General features: G+C 52.6%; 4 protein-coding genes across 4 annotated transcripts; 2 read left to right on the top strand and 2 right to left on the bottom strand.

The window, feature by feature from the left end:
• Positions 1 to 3,292: 3,292 nt before the first annotated feature.
• VTN31DRAFT_3926 (uncharacterized protein) lies at positions 3,293 to 4,695 on the top strand (the record flags this gene model as incomplete). The annotated part of the gene is made up of 2 exons (XM_069404257.1): positions 3,293 to 3,898; positions 3,967 to 4,695. The coding sequence occupies 2 exons, from the start codon at positions 3,293 to 3,295 to the stop codon at positions 4,693 to 4,695; spliced, it is 1,335 nt and encodes a 444-aa protein (XP_069261249.1).
• A 1,127-nt stretch (positions 4,696 to 5,822) lies between these two features.
• On the top strand, positions 5,823 to 10,497 carry VTN31DRAFT_3925 (uncharacterized protein; the record flags this gene model as incomplete). The annotated part of the gene is made up of 5 exons (XM_069404256.1): positions 5,823 to 5,971; positions 6,033 to 6,386; positions 6,446 to 7,292; positions 7,344 to 7,604; positions 7,654 to 10,497. The coding sequence occupies 5 exons, from the start codon at positions 5,823 to 5,825 to the stop codon at positions 10,495 to 10,497; spliced, it is 4,455 nt and encodes a 1,484-aa protein (XP_069261248.1).
• Positions 10,498 to 10,579: 82 nt separating this feature from the next.
• VTN31DRAFT_3924 (uncharacterized protein) lies at positions 10,580 to 11,692 on the bottom strand (the record flags this gene model as incomplete). Its single annotated transcript, XM_069404255.1, has 1 exon — positions 10,580 to 11,692. The coding sequence occupies one exon, from the start codon at positions 11,690 to 11,692 to the stop codon at positions 10,580 to 10,582; it is 1,113 nt and encodes a 370-aa protein (XP_069261247.1).
• A 565-nt stretch (positions 11,693 to 12,257) lies between these two features.
• On the bottom strand, positions 12,258 to 13,052 carry VTN31DRAFT_3923 (uncharacterized protein; the record flags this gene model as incomplete). The annotated part of the gene is made up of 1 exon (XM_069404254.1): positions 12,258 to 13,052. One exon carries the CDS (start codon positions 13,050 to 13,052, stop codon positions 12,258 to 12,260), a length of 795 nt encoding a protein of 264 aa, XP_069261246.1.
• Between the last annotated feature and the right edge of the window lie 113 nt (positions 13,053 to 13,165).

Below are 13,165 nucleotides of genomic sequence, written 5' to 3'. Positions count from 1 at the left end.
CTTGTCCGCTCCTGTTTCGTTCGCTTGTGATTCCTCGGAAAACCGGCAATAATGCTGTGATAAATTGCTTTATTTAGCCTTTTCAAGCGGTCGTTCTCCACGAAAGCATGGCAAAGACGGCTCTAAAGCTCCTAGGACAGGACTCCCTACTCCGTACAGCACTCGTAGTCTAGTCTCTCTTGCTGTCGGCTGAATCGAAACCAATTTCATCAACATGACGAGCAGTCGAAACGTTAATCGCCAAAGATAAATACCAAGACGATCATCTTCAACGCACTACATTCAGCATATGGAAGGCGGCCTGTGTTCCGACGGCCTGCCATGCATACTGCTTTTCCGAAAAGCCCTCTGAAGACATTGCACGCCGGCTTTGATTGCTGGGAGCACACTAATGAATGAGGCACCGGCCCGGCATTGAAGTCGGAGAACAGGAGTCCTCCCTCCTCGTCTGAATAGCAACTGACAAGTAACAGTGGAATCATTTCTCGCTCGTCGGACTCACGGTCCAGCTCCGGAAGTTGGCAGTCATAATGGCAATCAATGTCATGTCCTGTGGAAGCCGACTGCGGCTGTCCTCGTGTCTGCCATAGCAGCTGGACATATGCAATGTGATTTCTTGACGTTTCCGTTATTTTCCGGAAGCTCGAAACGAGAAGCAATAGTTATTATTTTTCCCTCAGGACGGCTTTTGTGCGCGCAAAGAAGTCAACTCTATAAAAGCGAACTTGGTTCCATCCATGAGAATTTGTGCTTAGCTGAACTGATCGTAGTAATCTATGCCGACAGACGCCACTAGACAGATAGGATCCTGCTCTCAGCTTACCGAGCCAGTATTTGGTGCGCGCAACGGAGAAAATACCCACTCCTATCGGCTATCACACCCTCTCGGTAGTCGAGCATCTCACCGACTCATAACCGCGCAGTCGATGGGTAAAGCAACTTGATAAGTTCAAAGACAAACCCCAACAATGTCAACAATGGGCAATGCTATGACTGTGAGATCCCATGCTCTGATATACAAGCTTCAATGATCTACGGATGATCAGCACCGAAGCGCGCCAGTCTGTGCACAAAATGCTATCCTCAAAGAAACCCGCAAAGGACATGCTGGTTGCATTTTAGCGAAGCGAAGACCAGTCAGATCGGTGATCTGTCATCTGAACATCTCTGATCGTATGCCAAGTCATGACCCGCTGACGCTGGCGGTCTAATCGGCTTCCGTCTGTCAAATTCGCGAAACCGCAGTCTCCAGACTCTGGACATTGTCTGAGTTTCTCGAAGAGAGACGACATCATCCATTGCTTTAAATGGCGACTTGCATAACTAGACTACTTGTGAAAGATCGGAAACAACAAATAGAGTTGTGATAGGTGCCTGGATCGGCGCTGAGCCGCTGGCGGACCCTGATCGCTGATCTGCCCGAGTCGAAAATTCGGACATGAATGAATCCCTTTGAAGTTCTGAACGATAATTGAAGGCGTTGCCGCGCTGGTCTTTGTTCAGTACATAGTGCCCCGGTCAATTCCATTTGAGGAGAATCAGGAGCCGATGGCCCATTTTGGAGCCCGATTCGAGGGGCAGATTTGGAGTTGGTGGTTGTTGATGAGTATTCCGTATGTACTTGTGGTTTTCACGGAGGGGGGAATCAGAAACCAACAGTCGATAGTTGATATCGGCGACATTGGAACCGAAACCGGGTTATGCGATGACTACGTACTCCATACATACTTTCGATTCTCCCGCCGAAACGACCCGTCGAGGTCAGAGTCTGGATTCTGGACGCAAGGGTCGTTAAGGTTTGGAATCTGGAGATTTTAATCGCCCGGAGAACACTCGCTAAGTTACCTGATATATCACTGAGATCTCTCGAGAGAGCTTAGTCAGCGAATCACCTGACTGTGGGAATCTATACTACTTGATCTGGTTAAGCGTAAAACTATTAGTCATCACCACAATGTTGTCATTTGCTGCCATGGAACCTGCATGATGGGCTCACAGCGAGTGTCTGACACTGAACAGAGTGCTTCACCAATGGGATGGCCCGGTGATGGACTCCTTCACGGTGCAGTATCACAGCACTGCCATACAACAAAGACCATTATTTTGAGGTGCAGCGCGGAACTCCTGCTGGGTTCATTTAGCGCAGACACTAGTCAGACGCTGGAGCGCCATCACCCCATCGGTGCCGGAGATTTGGAGCCGTGGCTGGACCTGATCGACCGGTTTTCATAATGAACTCCACGCCAAATTTCCAGTTTTCTCGATGGCTGTCAATGTTCCTGTTCCAATTGCACGAGACAGACTACCAGTAATTACCTCTCAAGTCATCTAATGCTTGGTCGAATGCACAGATCCATCATCATTCACGGTTGAGGCTGATCCTTCGTTCATCCTCGGTGTTCGCCGTGAATACATACAACACTGTGGTCTCTCCCTACTTATAGACTACTTTCACACACACAACGTGAACTTTGTTTCTTATTCCTTCTCAAATATTTCTTTCCTTTTCCCTCTCTCGTCTTTTTCCTCTTTCTCTTCCCTTCCACCTGCACAGCCATTGCCAGACGGTTCAGCGATCCAGGTCGTTGACTGTATACTCCCACCTTCCCACATACACCTCTCTGCGTGTATAGACCCTCGTTTATCTGCTATACAGTCTTGTAGACAGGTCTGGCCTGCAGAGTTAAACACTCCCAGTGCAGCCTGTCTGGTTTCATCTCTGGTTTGAAGCCAATCTGTTGACACTCCTGTGGCTGTCCCTCGTTTGTTGATACCCCATCACCCACCATTGAACGGCTCCAACACCCTTCCATTCTTTCTGTGGGCTGCTGAAGAGCCCTGGTTGGAGCCCAGAATCGGCCGTGTTTGCAGGATCTGGTGCCCCTGGATCTTCGTGCAAACCCTCAACGCCTGTCTTGCCGTGTCTCAGGTCCTGCCAGGAACCGGGTCCGGCAGATAAAAAACGGGCCGGCAAATAGAAACCAACTTGTGCGAAGGTTTGTGCAGACGAACAGAAATTCGAGATCAAAGAATATATCCTCCATTGCCGAGATGCATTGCCATCTGCCCGCATTCTGAGCGGAACAGTCTTCTCGAATTTGGTCATCGGACGACAGCGTTCAATGAATACAAACTTGAGAGACCACTCTCGCCGTTGACTCACACGTGGCTGCTCCCTGCTTCTATCAACTCGGCAACTTTGACTTGACGCAAAAATCCAACCTTTTCTCACTTCACGAGTTCTCTGAACGTTGCACACGCCTGCTAGCATCACGCCCCTGCGGTTTCAATCATGAGCCAGTCCAGCGACATATCGATGGGCACCACCAGTGCTGACGCCTCGGACGGCGCCGCTCTTCCGCTCGTGCTCGACCATTACATCGCGTATCCGGGCTCCTATGAAATGCCTCTGCGCACCATGTACACGCTGAACAGCGCCCCGACCTTCCTCACCAATCCAAACGCTCCGGGTCTCCAGGAGTCTGCTTTTACTGAACGACTTTCGCCGCCTCCCTGGCTGGCTTCTCTGAATGATGCGTCCGGTCAGTTCCGGGCCCAGATCATGGCTCAGGTCGCCAAGTTGCCCACACAGCCCTCTTCTCTTCCGCCGCACTTCATCATCTCGTTTGTGCGTCGCTGTTTTGCGCCGCGGCTGGAAGATGTTGACTTTCCGCAGGCGCTCACGGCGCTGGACTATCTCAATGACCTTGAGACTCGTCGCATCAAGGATGTATCCGCCGTGCTCCGCCGGCTGGACGTCCGCCGCGGTGACAAAGAGCAACTGGAGGAGCTTCGAAACAAGTACCCGGGCGTCGTACGCTGGATCGAAGCCATGGAGGAAAAAGAGAAGATGGTGGAACGGCTGTACACGCAAGTTTATGTGAGCTTGCGCCGTTGGGTAAGTTGATAGAGAGAAGAGAAGCAGGAAATAAGTCGCGGAACAATGGTAACCTGACAGTTCTTCAGGTTCTTATCAATGAAATGATGCTTGAGCCATTTAACAAAGCAAACTGCTTGGCGATGCTCAATACCCTCTTTCCTCCAACCACTCCAAGACAGCCTACTGCTCAGCTGACGCCGCAGCTCCTCAAGCAGCAGCGAGATGGAACATTCAAGTATATCCGGGGCGTGGAGACCCACGGAAAACAGGTGGTCTACCAGCTTATGAAGACCGGCGCTCAGCAGGGCGATGATACGGCTTGGCCGCTGGTTCGCGATGCTCTGGACAAGTATCTGGATGCGGCCCAAGACATCATTACGAGCTGTGAGGAAGTCAAGGGCCGAGACTACTTGGAGGAGGAGTCCCGGAAGGGCCACAGGCGGAAGCCCGATTCTGGCATCAGCTTTGGCTCCTCCGAGCAGACCACGGCGAGTGACGATCACAGCAGCCGTTCCAGCAACGTGGACAAACCCCTCCCACCGTCGCCAGAGCCGGAGCCTCGGAAGCCGCCTGTCTCCAAACTGGAGAAGATTACCCGGGAGCTTCGCCGCATTCGCTCTCGCATTGATGGCAGGGACAGGGCGGGCACGAAGTCACGATCTCCTAGCCTTGCTCGTGGTCATTCTTCTCGAGGCTCGTCCGATGGATTTGACGACCGTGAATTCGAGTTCCTCCGGGATCGCATGATCAGAGAGCAACAGGCGAGCAGGGCCAGGGCCAATGACCAGGCCGGACAGACTCGCCAGAGCGGCTAATCTTCATAGCACAGTATTGCCAGCAAACTGATTTCAGTTACTGACATGGAGTTTATGGTTTGATTTTTAGCAAGGGAACCATGGATTATGGGCGCATGCGACCGGAATGATTGAGGGGAGTTCGAGGTGTTCCGCTATCATAGAGAGGGACCTGGCACACGCGACCAATGACCATGCGAAAAGAACAACAACAAACAAAAACAAAAAAAAAAAAAAAAAACGAAAAAAAAAAGGAAAAAAGTAAAGAAAAAAAAAAAAAAAAAAAAAAAAAAAAAAAAAAAAAAAAAAAAAAAAAAAAAAAAAAAAAAAAAAAAAAAAAAAAAAAAAAAAAAAAAAAAAAAAAAAAAAAAAAAAAAAAAAAAAAAAAAAAAAAAAAAAAAAAAAAAAAAAAAAAAAAAAAAAAAAAAAAAAAAAAAAAAAAAAAAAAAAAAAAAAAAAAAAAAAAAAAAAAAAAAAAAAAAAAAAAAAAAAAAAAAAAAAAAAAAAAAAAAAAAAAAAAAAAAAAAAAAAAAAAAAAAAAAAAAAAAAAAAAAAAAAGGAAAAAGTGAAGTCTGCTTTGATTGCTTTACTTCCGACCTGTATATCCTTATTATTGCATGCTTATAAGGGCGTCGATAGTACTTTCAGCCATCACGACGAGACATTGACGCCTAGTCCAGCTCGAGACAGCTCGAACTGAATGAATCAATTTTACAGATTCAGATTGCTTCATGTACTGCTATGTATATCTACCTTATCTACTACTAGTAGGTCGTTCGTAGCTCGCCATCATCTGAGATGTTGAAGCCGTAGTAATCCACTTGCAGCCAATCAGAGCCAGCACTACCCCCACGCTAAGCGTCGTATGTTGTCTACCAGGTACCTACTCTAGTAACCTACGTGATTCGTCAAAGTGCCCAGTTCTGAGTCTGCACGTCGCAGTTTAGCAGGCAATTTCGCCGGCGAATTGCGCTGCTTTCTGACACTCGACGTCTCATCTGACGGGAATTTTCGTGTTTTCTTTGATCGTCACAACATGCGCTTTGTTGACTTCGGAGGTTCAGATGCGCGCGATTGAGAAGTCTAAGTGACTGCTCCTCCTCGCAGGGAATAACAACGCGCAGTCTACCAACGCAAAACAGGACAATATGCGACTGTTCGAGTTTGCCGCAAAGGCCGCTGTCACGAGCCTCGTGGCGGGCTTTTGGCTGTTGCCCAGCAGAGTCGTTGCGGACTCCTCCGTCAATGTTGCTTTGCAAGCGTCCTTTGACGCTGGGCCGTACTTGCTGGAGCTGCTGTAAGCTCAACAAAGCCCAGAACGAACATATGGACTGATGCTAACATGGCATGTCCCGCAGCGAAGCGGCGGCCGCGGAGAACGCCTCTTCCTACTTCCCCCTCCTGGACCGGATCGCCGAGGGCGTGTTGGACGACGCTGTGACCGAGAAGGAGCTCTATGACCGTTTTCTGACCATCGTACAAGATGAAGGGCATATCAATGACGCCGCTGACCTCTCGTCGTTCAAGTTCTCGCTCGCCATCCGCTCTGCCGTGCCGCGTGTCGAAGCTCATTATCAGTATTACAACACCTCAGTAGAACCGCGGTTGGGGACAGCCCAGGATGCGGCATGTCCGGTCTGGGTGCATATGGATGGAATGCAGTACTGCTCGCCAACGCTGGAACGGGCTCAGCAGGCTGTGAGTGCTGATCTGTACGTATACGATGCAGTATATGAAGGTTCGGAGGAGCTGGGGCTGATTGTCGTTCCAGTGAAGCTCGCGATTTACCATTTGACCGAAAACTCGGGGATCCAACCGCACCCCTGGCGATTCTTTACGCAGATGTTGCGTCTCCGGCCTTTGGTGAATATCATCGGAAGCTGAGTGCCATGGCAAAGGAAGGCCAGGTGTCGTATGTGGTTCGATATCGGCCGCCCCCCTCGGCATCCTTCCGGCCCTTATTTCTGGCTGGCTACGGCGTCGAATTGACCTTGAAGAGGACAGACTACATCATGATCGATGACCGTGAGGCTGAGGAGAGCAACGAGAAGCAAACGAACAAGCGGAAGGTCGGATCGCCCAGCGCTGACGAGTTGGAGGAGGAGTCACCCCCGGATCTGAAGCCTCTCTCTTCGTCCGAGGTTGCCAGGCTGGGCATGAATGCCGCCAGCTTCATCCTGGACAGTCCCGATCCCTTTGCCACTCTCACCAAGCTCTCGCAGGACTTTCCCAAGTATTCTTCAGCTGTGGCCGCGTATAACGTTACCCAAGAGTTTCTCGATGAGTATTATGCAAACCGAGCAGCATCCCTTCCAGGAGGCCGCAACGTGCTCTGGATCAATGGTCTGCAAATCGATTCCAGACAGGTTGATGCCTACTCCTTGCTGGAACACCTCCGTCATGAGCGTCAGTTCATTGGTCAGTTTAGGAAACTTGGCCTTTCCAATATTGAAGCTCTAGACCTTCTTTTGCATCCAAACTTGACGGACGGCCAGAGTGACGCAGAAACTCAACGCTACGACTGGCGGGATGAGGTTGAAGGTGGCGATGTTATCATCTGGTTGAACGATCTGACAAAGGACAAACGGTATTCCGATTTCCCCTCCGACATTGATGCGGTGAGTAGTGCCTGATTCCGGTTGCGATTGACGGTGGCTGATCCTAGTTAGTTGCTGCAACCTACGTACCCCGGTCAGCTCCCTGCTGTCCGTCGGGATGTCCATAACGTGGTTATTCCGATTGACTTGACGAACGAGGATGATGTTTACATGGTCGTCCAGCACATTCAGACGTTCATCAAGCGCCTGATCCCGGTTCGCTTTGGACTTGTGCCTCTGGTTCACTCAGAACCGGCAAAGTCTCAAGCCAAGATCGCGCGCTACCTGCAAATGACTCATGGGTTGGCTGCGATGATGAAATACTTTCAGAGAGTAAGCAGTCCCTAGTTCGGTTTTTTAGCTTTTCTGACGTGTAATGCAGGCTCTCGAGAAAGACAAACTCGCCCGTCCTGACCAGGCCTTGTTTGACGAAACAATTGCGAGTGCCCGTGTCCTGCGAGGGAAGGCCCAGAGTTTTGAGGAAGCTCTGAGCTCCACTACTCTCGAGGAGGTAATGGACAAAACAGGCCGTTATATCAAACGACTAGATCTCGGCGGCAGATCCCCTCCCGTACTGGCCAATGGTGTGCTCCTTGGACGAGGCGACAACTTTCTGCAAGAGCTTTCCATGCGTGTTGCAATTGATCTACAGCTTATCCAGCAGAGCATTGTTCAGGATGCTGTTGAGGAGGACACTTGGCTTCCGAGTTACTTTCTCTCTCAAGCGGCACTAACCCGAAATGAATTGATCATGCCGCAAGACCCAAGCAAGATCCGCATCGTGAACCTTGTTCAAGTTGCGGAGTCTCACGATTTGACGTCTTTGCTTCGGATTTCAGCAGAGGGACCGGGGACCAATTCCCTCCTTATGGCAGTGGTCGGCGATTTCGACTCCGAGGCTGGCTTGAACTTGCTCATTTCTGCTCTCAAGTTCCGCCTGGCCCACCCGGAAATCGAGGTTGTGCCTCTTCACACTTCGGACGATGAGACTAACACCCACGTCTCTTCCCAGCTGTACCAGCTTCTTCGCACGGAGCGAGTGGATGCTTCAGAGATTCTCGAAAAGATCCAGATCATCAAATCAACGTCAGACATTGGGGCGACTGCTACCAGCAAAGAACTTGCATACTGGGCGCAAACTAAGCAACTGGCTGCCGACCTTGGATACCCCTCCGGTACACGTGGGGTCCTACTGAACGGAAGAGCCGTTGGACCCGTCCCATCGACGTCGACCTTGGCGGAAGACGATCTGGAGATCCTACTCGCGTACGAATTCTCAAAGCGACTCGGAACCGTGGCCAAGGTGATGAAAGATCTCAATTTGGGTCACAAGGTGGCTGGTTCGGTGGAGTTTGCAAAGCTAACATCTCTTGTCGCCTTGTCCACGACCTCGGATATTCCGGAAGGAATCTTTGAGTCGAGGTCCAAATACCGGCAGAGTGCGATCAAGACCTGGAACGGGGCGCACTCCGCCATCACGGTTTCCCACAGCGACGACGCTTCGATCAACATTGTAGCAACCATTGACCCAGCCTCCGAACGGTCGCAACGGTGGGTTCCGATCCTGAGGACGCTGTCCAAATTGAACGGAGTCAACGTCAAGATTTTCCTCACGCCTGTTCGCATATTGCAGGAGCTGCCAATCAAGCGGTTTTATCGGCATGTGCTCGAGCCCGAGCCGTCATTTGATGAACACGGAGCCCTAAACCGCCCTGGTGCATCGTTTTCGCGCTTGCCGGAGGACGCACTTCTGACACTGGGGATGGATGTGCCACCATCCTGGCTTGTGTCTCCAAAGGAATCTGTCCATGACTTGGACAACATCAGGCTCAGTTCTCTGAGGGAAGGAAGCGATGTTGATGCCATTTACGAGCTCGAGCACATCCTCATCGAGGGTCATTCGACCGACGTGACGACGCGGTCGGCGCCGCGCGGCGTCCAGCTCCTGCTTGGCACGGACAAGAATCCTCATTTCGCCGACACAATTGTCATGGCCAATCTCGGCTATTTCCAGTTCAAGGCTCGTCCTGGGTTTTGGAAGATCAACCTGAAGCCAGGGCCCAGCCAACGCATTTTCAACCTGGACAGCGTGGGCGGCATGGGATACCAACCGAAGCCTGGAGACGAGACCAATGAAGTGGCTTTAACCTCCTTCCAAGGGCGCACCCTGTTCCCCCGACTTTCTCGCAAGCCCGGCCACGAGGAGGATGACGTGCTGGAGACGGGCCCCAAACCAGGATCGGCAATGGACTACGTGTCCAAGGGGCTGAGTTATGCCCAAAGCATACTCTCGGGTGTTGGCGTGGGTGGGAAGAGCACAACTTCCCAAGAGCAACACGCTGACATCAACATCTTCTCTGTGGCTAGCGGGCACCTCTACGAGCGGATGCTGAACATCATGATGGTGTCTGTGATGAAGCATACGAAGCACAGTGTCAAGTTCTGGTTCATTGAGCAGTTCCTATCGCCGTCTTTCAAGAAGTTCCTGCCTCACCTGGCGAAGGAGTACGGTTTCTCCTACGAGATGGTGACGTACAAGTGGCCGCACTGGCTGCGAGGACAGCGAGAGAAGCAGCGCGAGATTTGGGGCTACAAGATTCTCTTCCTGGATGTCCTTTTCCCGCTGTCTTTGGATAAGGTGATCTTTGTGGACGCCGATCAAATCGTGCGGACAGACATGTACGATCTCGTGCAGTTGGACCTTGAGGGGGCGCCGTACGGCTTCACGCCAATGTGCGACTCTCGGAAGGAGATGGAGGGCTTCCGGTTCTGGAAGCAGGGCTACTGGAAGTCGCATCTCCGGGGTCGACCGTATCATATTTCGGCTCTGTACGTGGTGGACCTGAACCGGTTCCGCGCGCTGGCCGCCGGGGACCGGCTCCGAGGTCAATACCACACGCTCTCGGCGGATCCCAACAGCCTGGCGAACCTGGACCAGGATCTGCCGAACAACATGCAGGCCATGATTCCGATCAAGAGCCTGCCGCAGGAGTGGTTGTGGTGCGAGACGTGGTGTGCAGACGAGGACTTGAAGACGGCGCGTACGATTGATCTGTGCAACAACCCGCTGACCAAGGAACCGAAGCTCGATCGTGCACGGCGCCAGGTACCCGAGTGGACCGAGTATGATAACGAGATTGCCGAGTTGGCGGTACGGGTGCGAGCCGCTTCCAAGCAAAGCCGAAGGGAGGAAGACGAGAAAAAGGATGTGAAGGACGAGCTGTGAAGGATTGTGCTCTGTTTTATTTCGGTGGCAATTGTTATTCTATTGCATGTATGATCATAGACAGGCCTCATCAATAATGGTTTCATTTAAGATTCTCCGAGACTCTGCACTCAAACTTGGATCGCTCCGTTGCTAGAACGAGATCAGCTACCTCCTTAGCAATGCCCCAGCTCAACTCGTAACCTCTCCCCCCAGCACCGTACGCATGAATGACCGTCTTTCCATCCTCAATCCTCTCCTCTTCCAGCCTCAAACCCCCATCCCTCCAGGGCCGTCGGCCTACATTATCCAGCACGACGTCAAAGTCCTCCAATCGGTCGACGAACTCTGGGAACGCCCGTACACAGTTCTCAAGCAACTTCAGCCTGGTCTCCATCCGGGGTTTCACCTCCATGTCCCCGGGCTCCTTGGTGCCACCGATGATTGTGCCGGCGAACGGCCGGGGGATCAGAAAGATCCAGCTGCCGTCCCGATTCTGGCGGGTGATGGTCCTGTCGAACTGGTTGCGCACGAGAACCGTCTGCCCGCGGATGATGCGCATTTTGTCATCTTGGTCGAAGTTGCGGCCCGTGCAGTTGATCACCAGCGGCTGAGATCCATCCTCGAATAATGTGAATGCCTCCTCGAGCCTCTCCAACTTTCGGTGGACGATCTGCCCGCCGCCCGCGAGGAACCGATCCAGCAACCACCGCGAATAATGCGGAGCGTTGAGGCTATACGTCTGATAGCGGCAGCCCCAGGCAACCCCCTCCGGCAGCTCGGCCTTGTCGAGCACGCGGAACTCATCGTGTTCCCCTGCGTAGCGGTCACCCGTCCGCAAACGGCCATACTCCTTTGGCGAATCCTCGAGGTACTCGATGCCCGGCATCATTCGAACGCCGGCCTCGGGCGCGTCCCGTGCGATGCGCCGCATGCGCCGGAATGTGTCCATCGCCCATTGCGCCTCACGCTGGAGCTGCGGTGTGGCGCCGGGGATCGGGCGGTAATGTGCCCCGGCCCACATGGATGCGTAGTCGGGCGAGGGTCGGCACCGCGGGTCTTCGGTCCATTCGGAGGGCTGGCTGGGAAGTTCGGCGCTGACGATGGTTATGCTGGGGCGGGGTTCTGCTGAGCGGTGTTGGTGGCGTTGTTGGAGCTCGACGGCCGTGCTGAGGCCGATGATGCCGGCGCCGAGAATGATGATTCGAGGTGGCATATTGGAGTTATATTTAGCCACTCTTTCCAAGAATTGGATCTCGAACTATACATTGCTCTGCTTGTCTCGACTTCGGTCCATGTGTGGGCCTCCGCTGTTATCAGGTACATTGTTCCAACTTAAGTTCGGTGTTCGTGCCGGGTTGATTCGCACACCCTGCCTTTCAGTGGCTGGACGATGCGATGCACGATCTACGCCGGAAATACAGTGCAGAAGAGAAAGATATTATGCGAAACCATTTGATACTATCGTCAAAGGAAACTATGGCAGCAGTAGCACCCGTCCCGGACTGTGCGAGTGGCTTTTGGTTTCCTCCACAGAGGCCCTCAACGTGCTCGTAGGTATCGGGAAGTCCTAATCACAGGCGCTGTAATGGTGATTGTAGCTCAAGAATCTGCTCAAGTGTTGGCCTCGGCACTCGAGACAACAGAGGTTGCGTCTTGGCCAGATGGAAAGAGCCGTCAAAGGCACAGTGATTCCTGGGCGGCGACTGGCAGACGACCCGACACAGGGGAGATCTCCATGTCACCATCTTATATGGTGCATTCTGAACCACAATCCTCCTTTAAACATCAACATGCATCTCCCGTAGCATCCTCGTAACCAACTTTCTCTGCTCCTTTGGTGTCAGGTCCTTTTCGTCCATTTCACGCAAACACCGCCCAATCGCCACGGTGATTCTGATAGCCAGTTCTCCACCGCCAGAGCAATCCACCCACACCTTGCCATTCCGCCCAATGGCAATCTCGAACCCTCCCGTCTTCTCCAGCTTCGCGCCCAGCTCGTCGAGCAGCACCACTCCGGACGTGCTCGCTTTCATTAATCTCGCCGCCAACCCCGTCGAAACATCAAACACCATCCCGCCTTGCAATGGGCCCAGGCCCCCAGGGTCCGCCTTGCCCGTGGCGGGATTTACGCAGGTCAACTCCACCTCCGTTCCCGCGCCTACCCCGACGGACAGCACGCGCGCATAGACCAAATCCCCTGGCTTGAACGCCGGCCGCGTTTTCTTCGTCGCGCCTTCGAACGCGAGCTGTCCCAGCACCGCCAGCGGTGCGTGCGGCGTAAGGATACAATGGTGGTAGTCCTGCGAGGACCGCTGCACCTGTGCGATTACCAAGTCATTGACAGTCGGGATGTACCGGCGATTGGGGAAGGAAAGTACGGAAACTGTGTTGCGCTTCGCATCGGTCGAGAGAAGACCAGCGTGTGTTGCGGTGACTGTGTGCGGGGACGACGGGTACTTGGTCTCGTGGAATAGGCGTGTTCCGGGACCTAATCGTAAGGGCGCCGAGGTGGCAGACGGCAGTGCCTCGGCGGGCACCGCGTCACCCGGGAGGAGAATGGTTGGGGTTGTCATTCCGTCGTCGATTGCTCGAGCAACTTCGGACAGCTGAACCGGCAACAAAGTTTGTTATCAGATCGATAAGGATCACGTGACTGATCACTAGCCACAGCAGCTTATCGATAACT

This window comes from Thermomyces dupontii, assembly GCF_041956625.1.
Source record: "Thermomyces dupontii strain NRRL 2155 unplaced genomic scaffold VTN31scaffold_3, whole genome shotgun sequence".
In the NCBI taxonomy this organism is placed as follows: domain Eukaryota; kingdom Fungi; phylum Ascomycota; class Eurotiomycetes; order Eurotiales; family Trichocomaceae; genus Thermomyces; species Thermomyces dupontii.
Note: the sequence above shows the minus strand (reverse complement) of the source record. Positions and strands in the feature narration are given on the sequence as shown.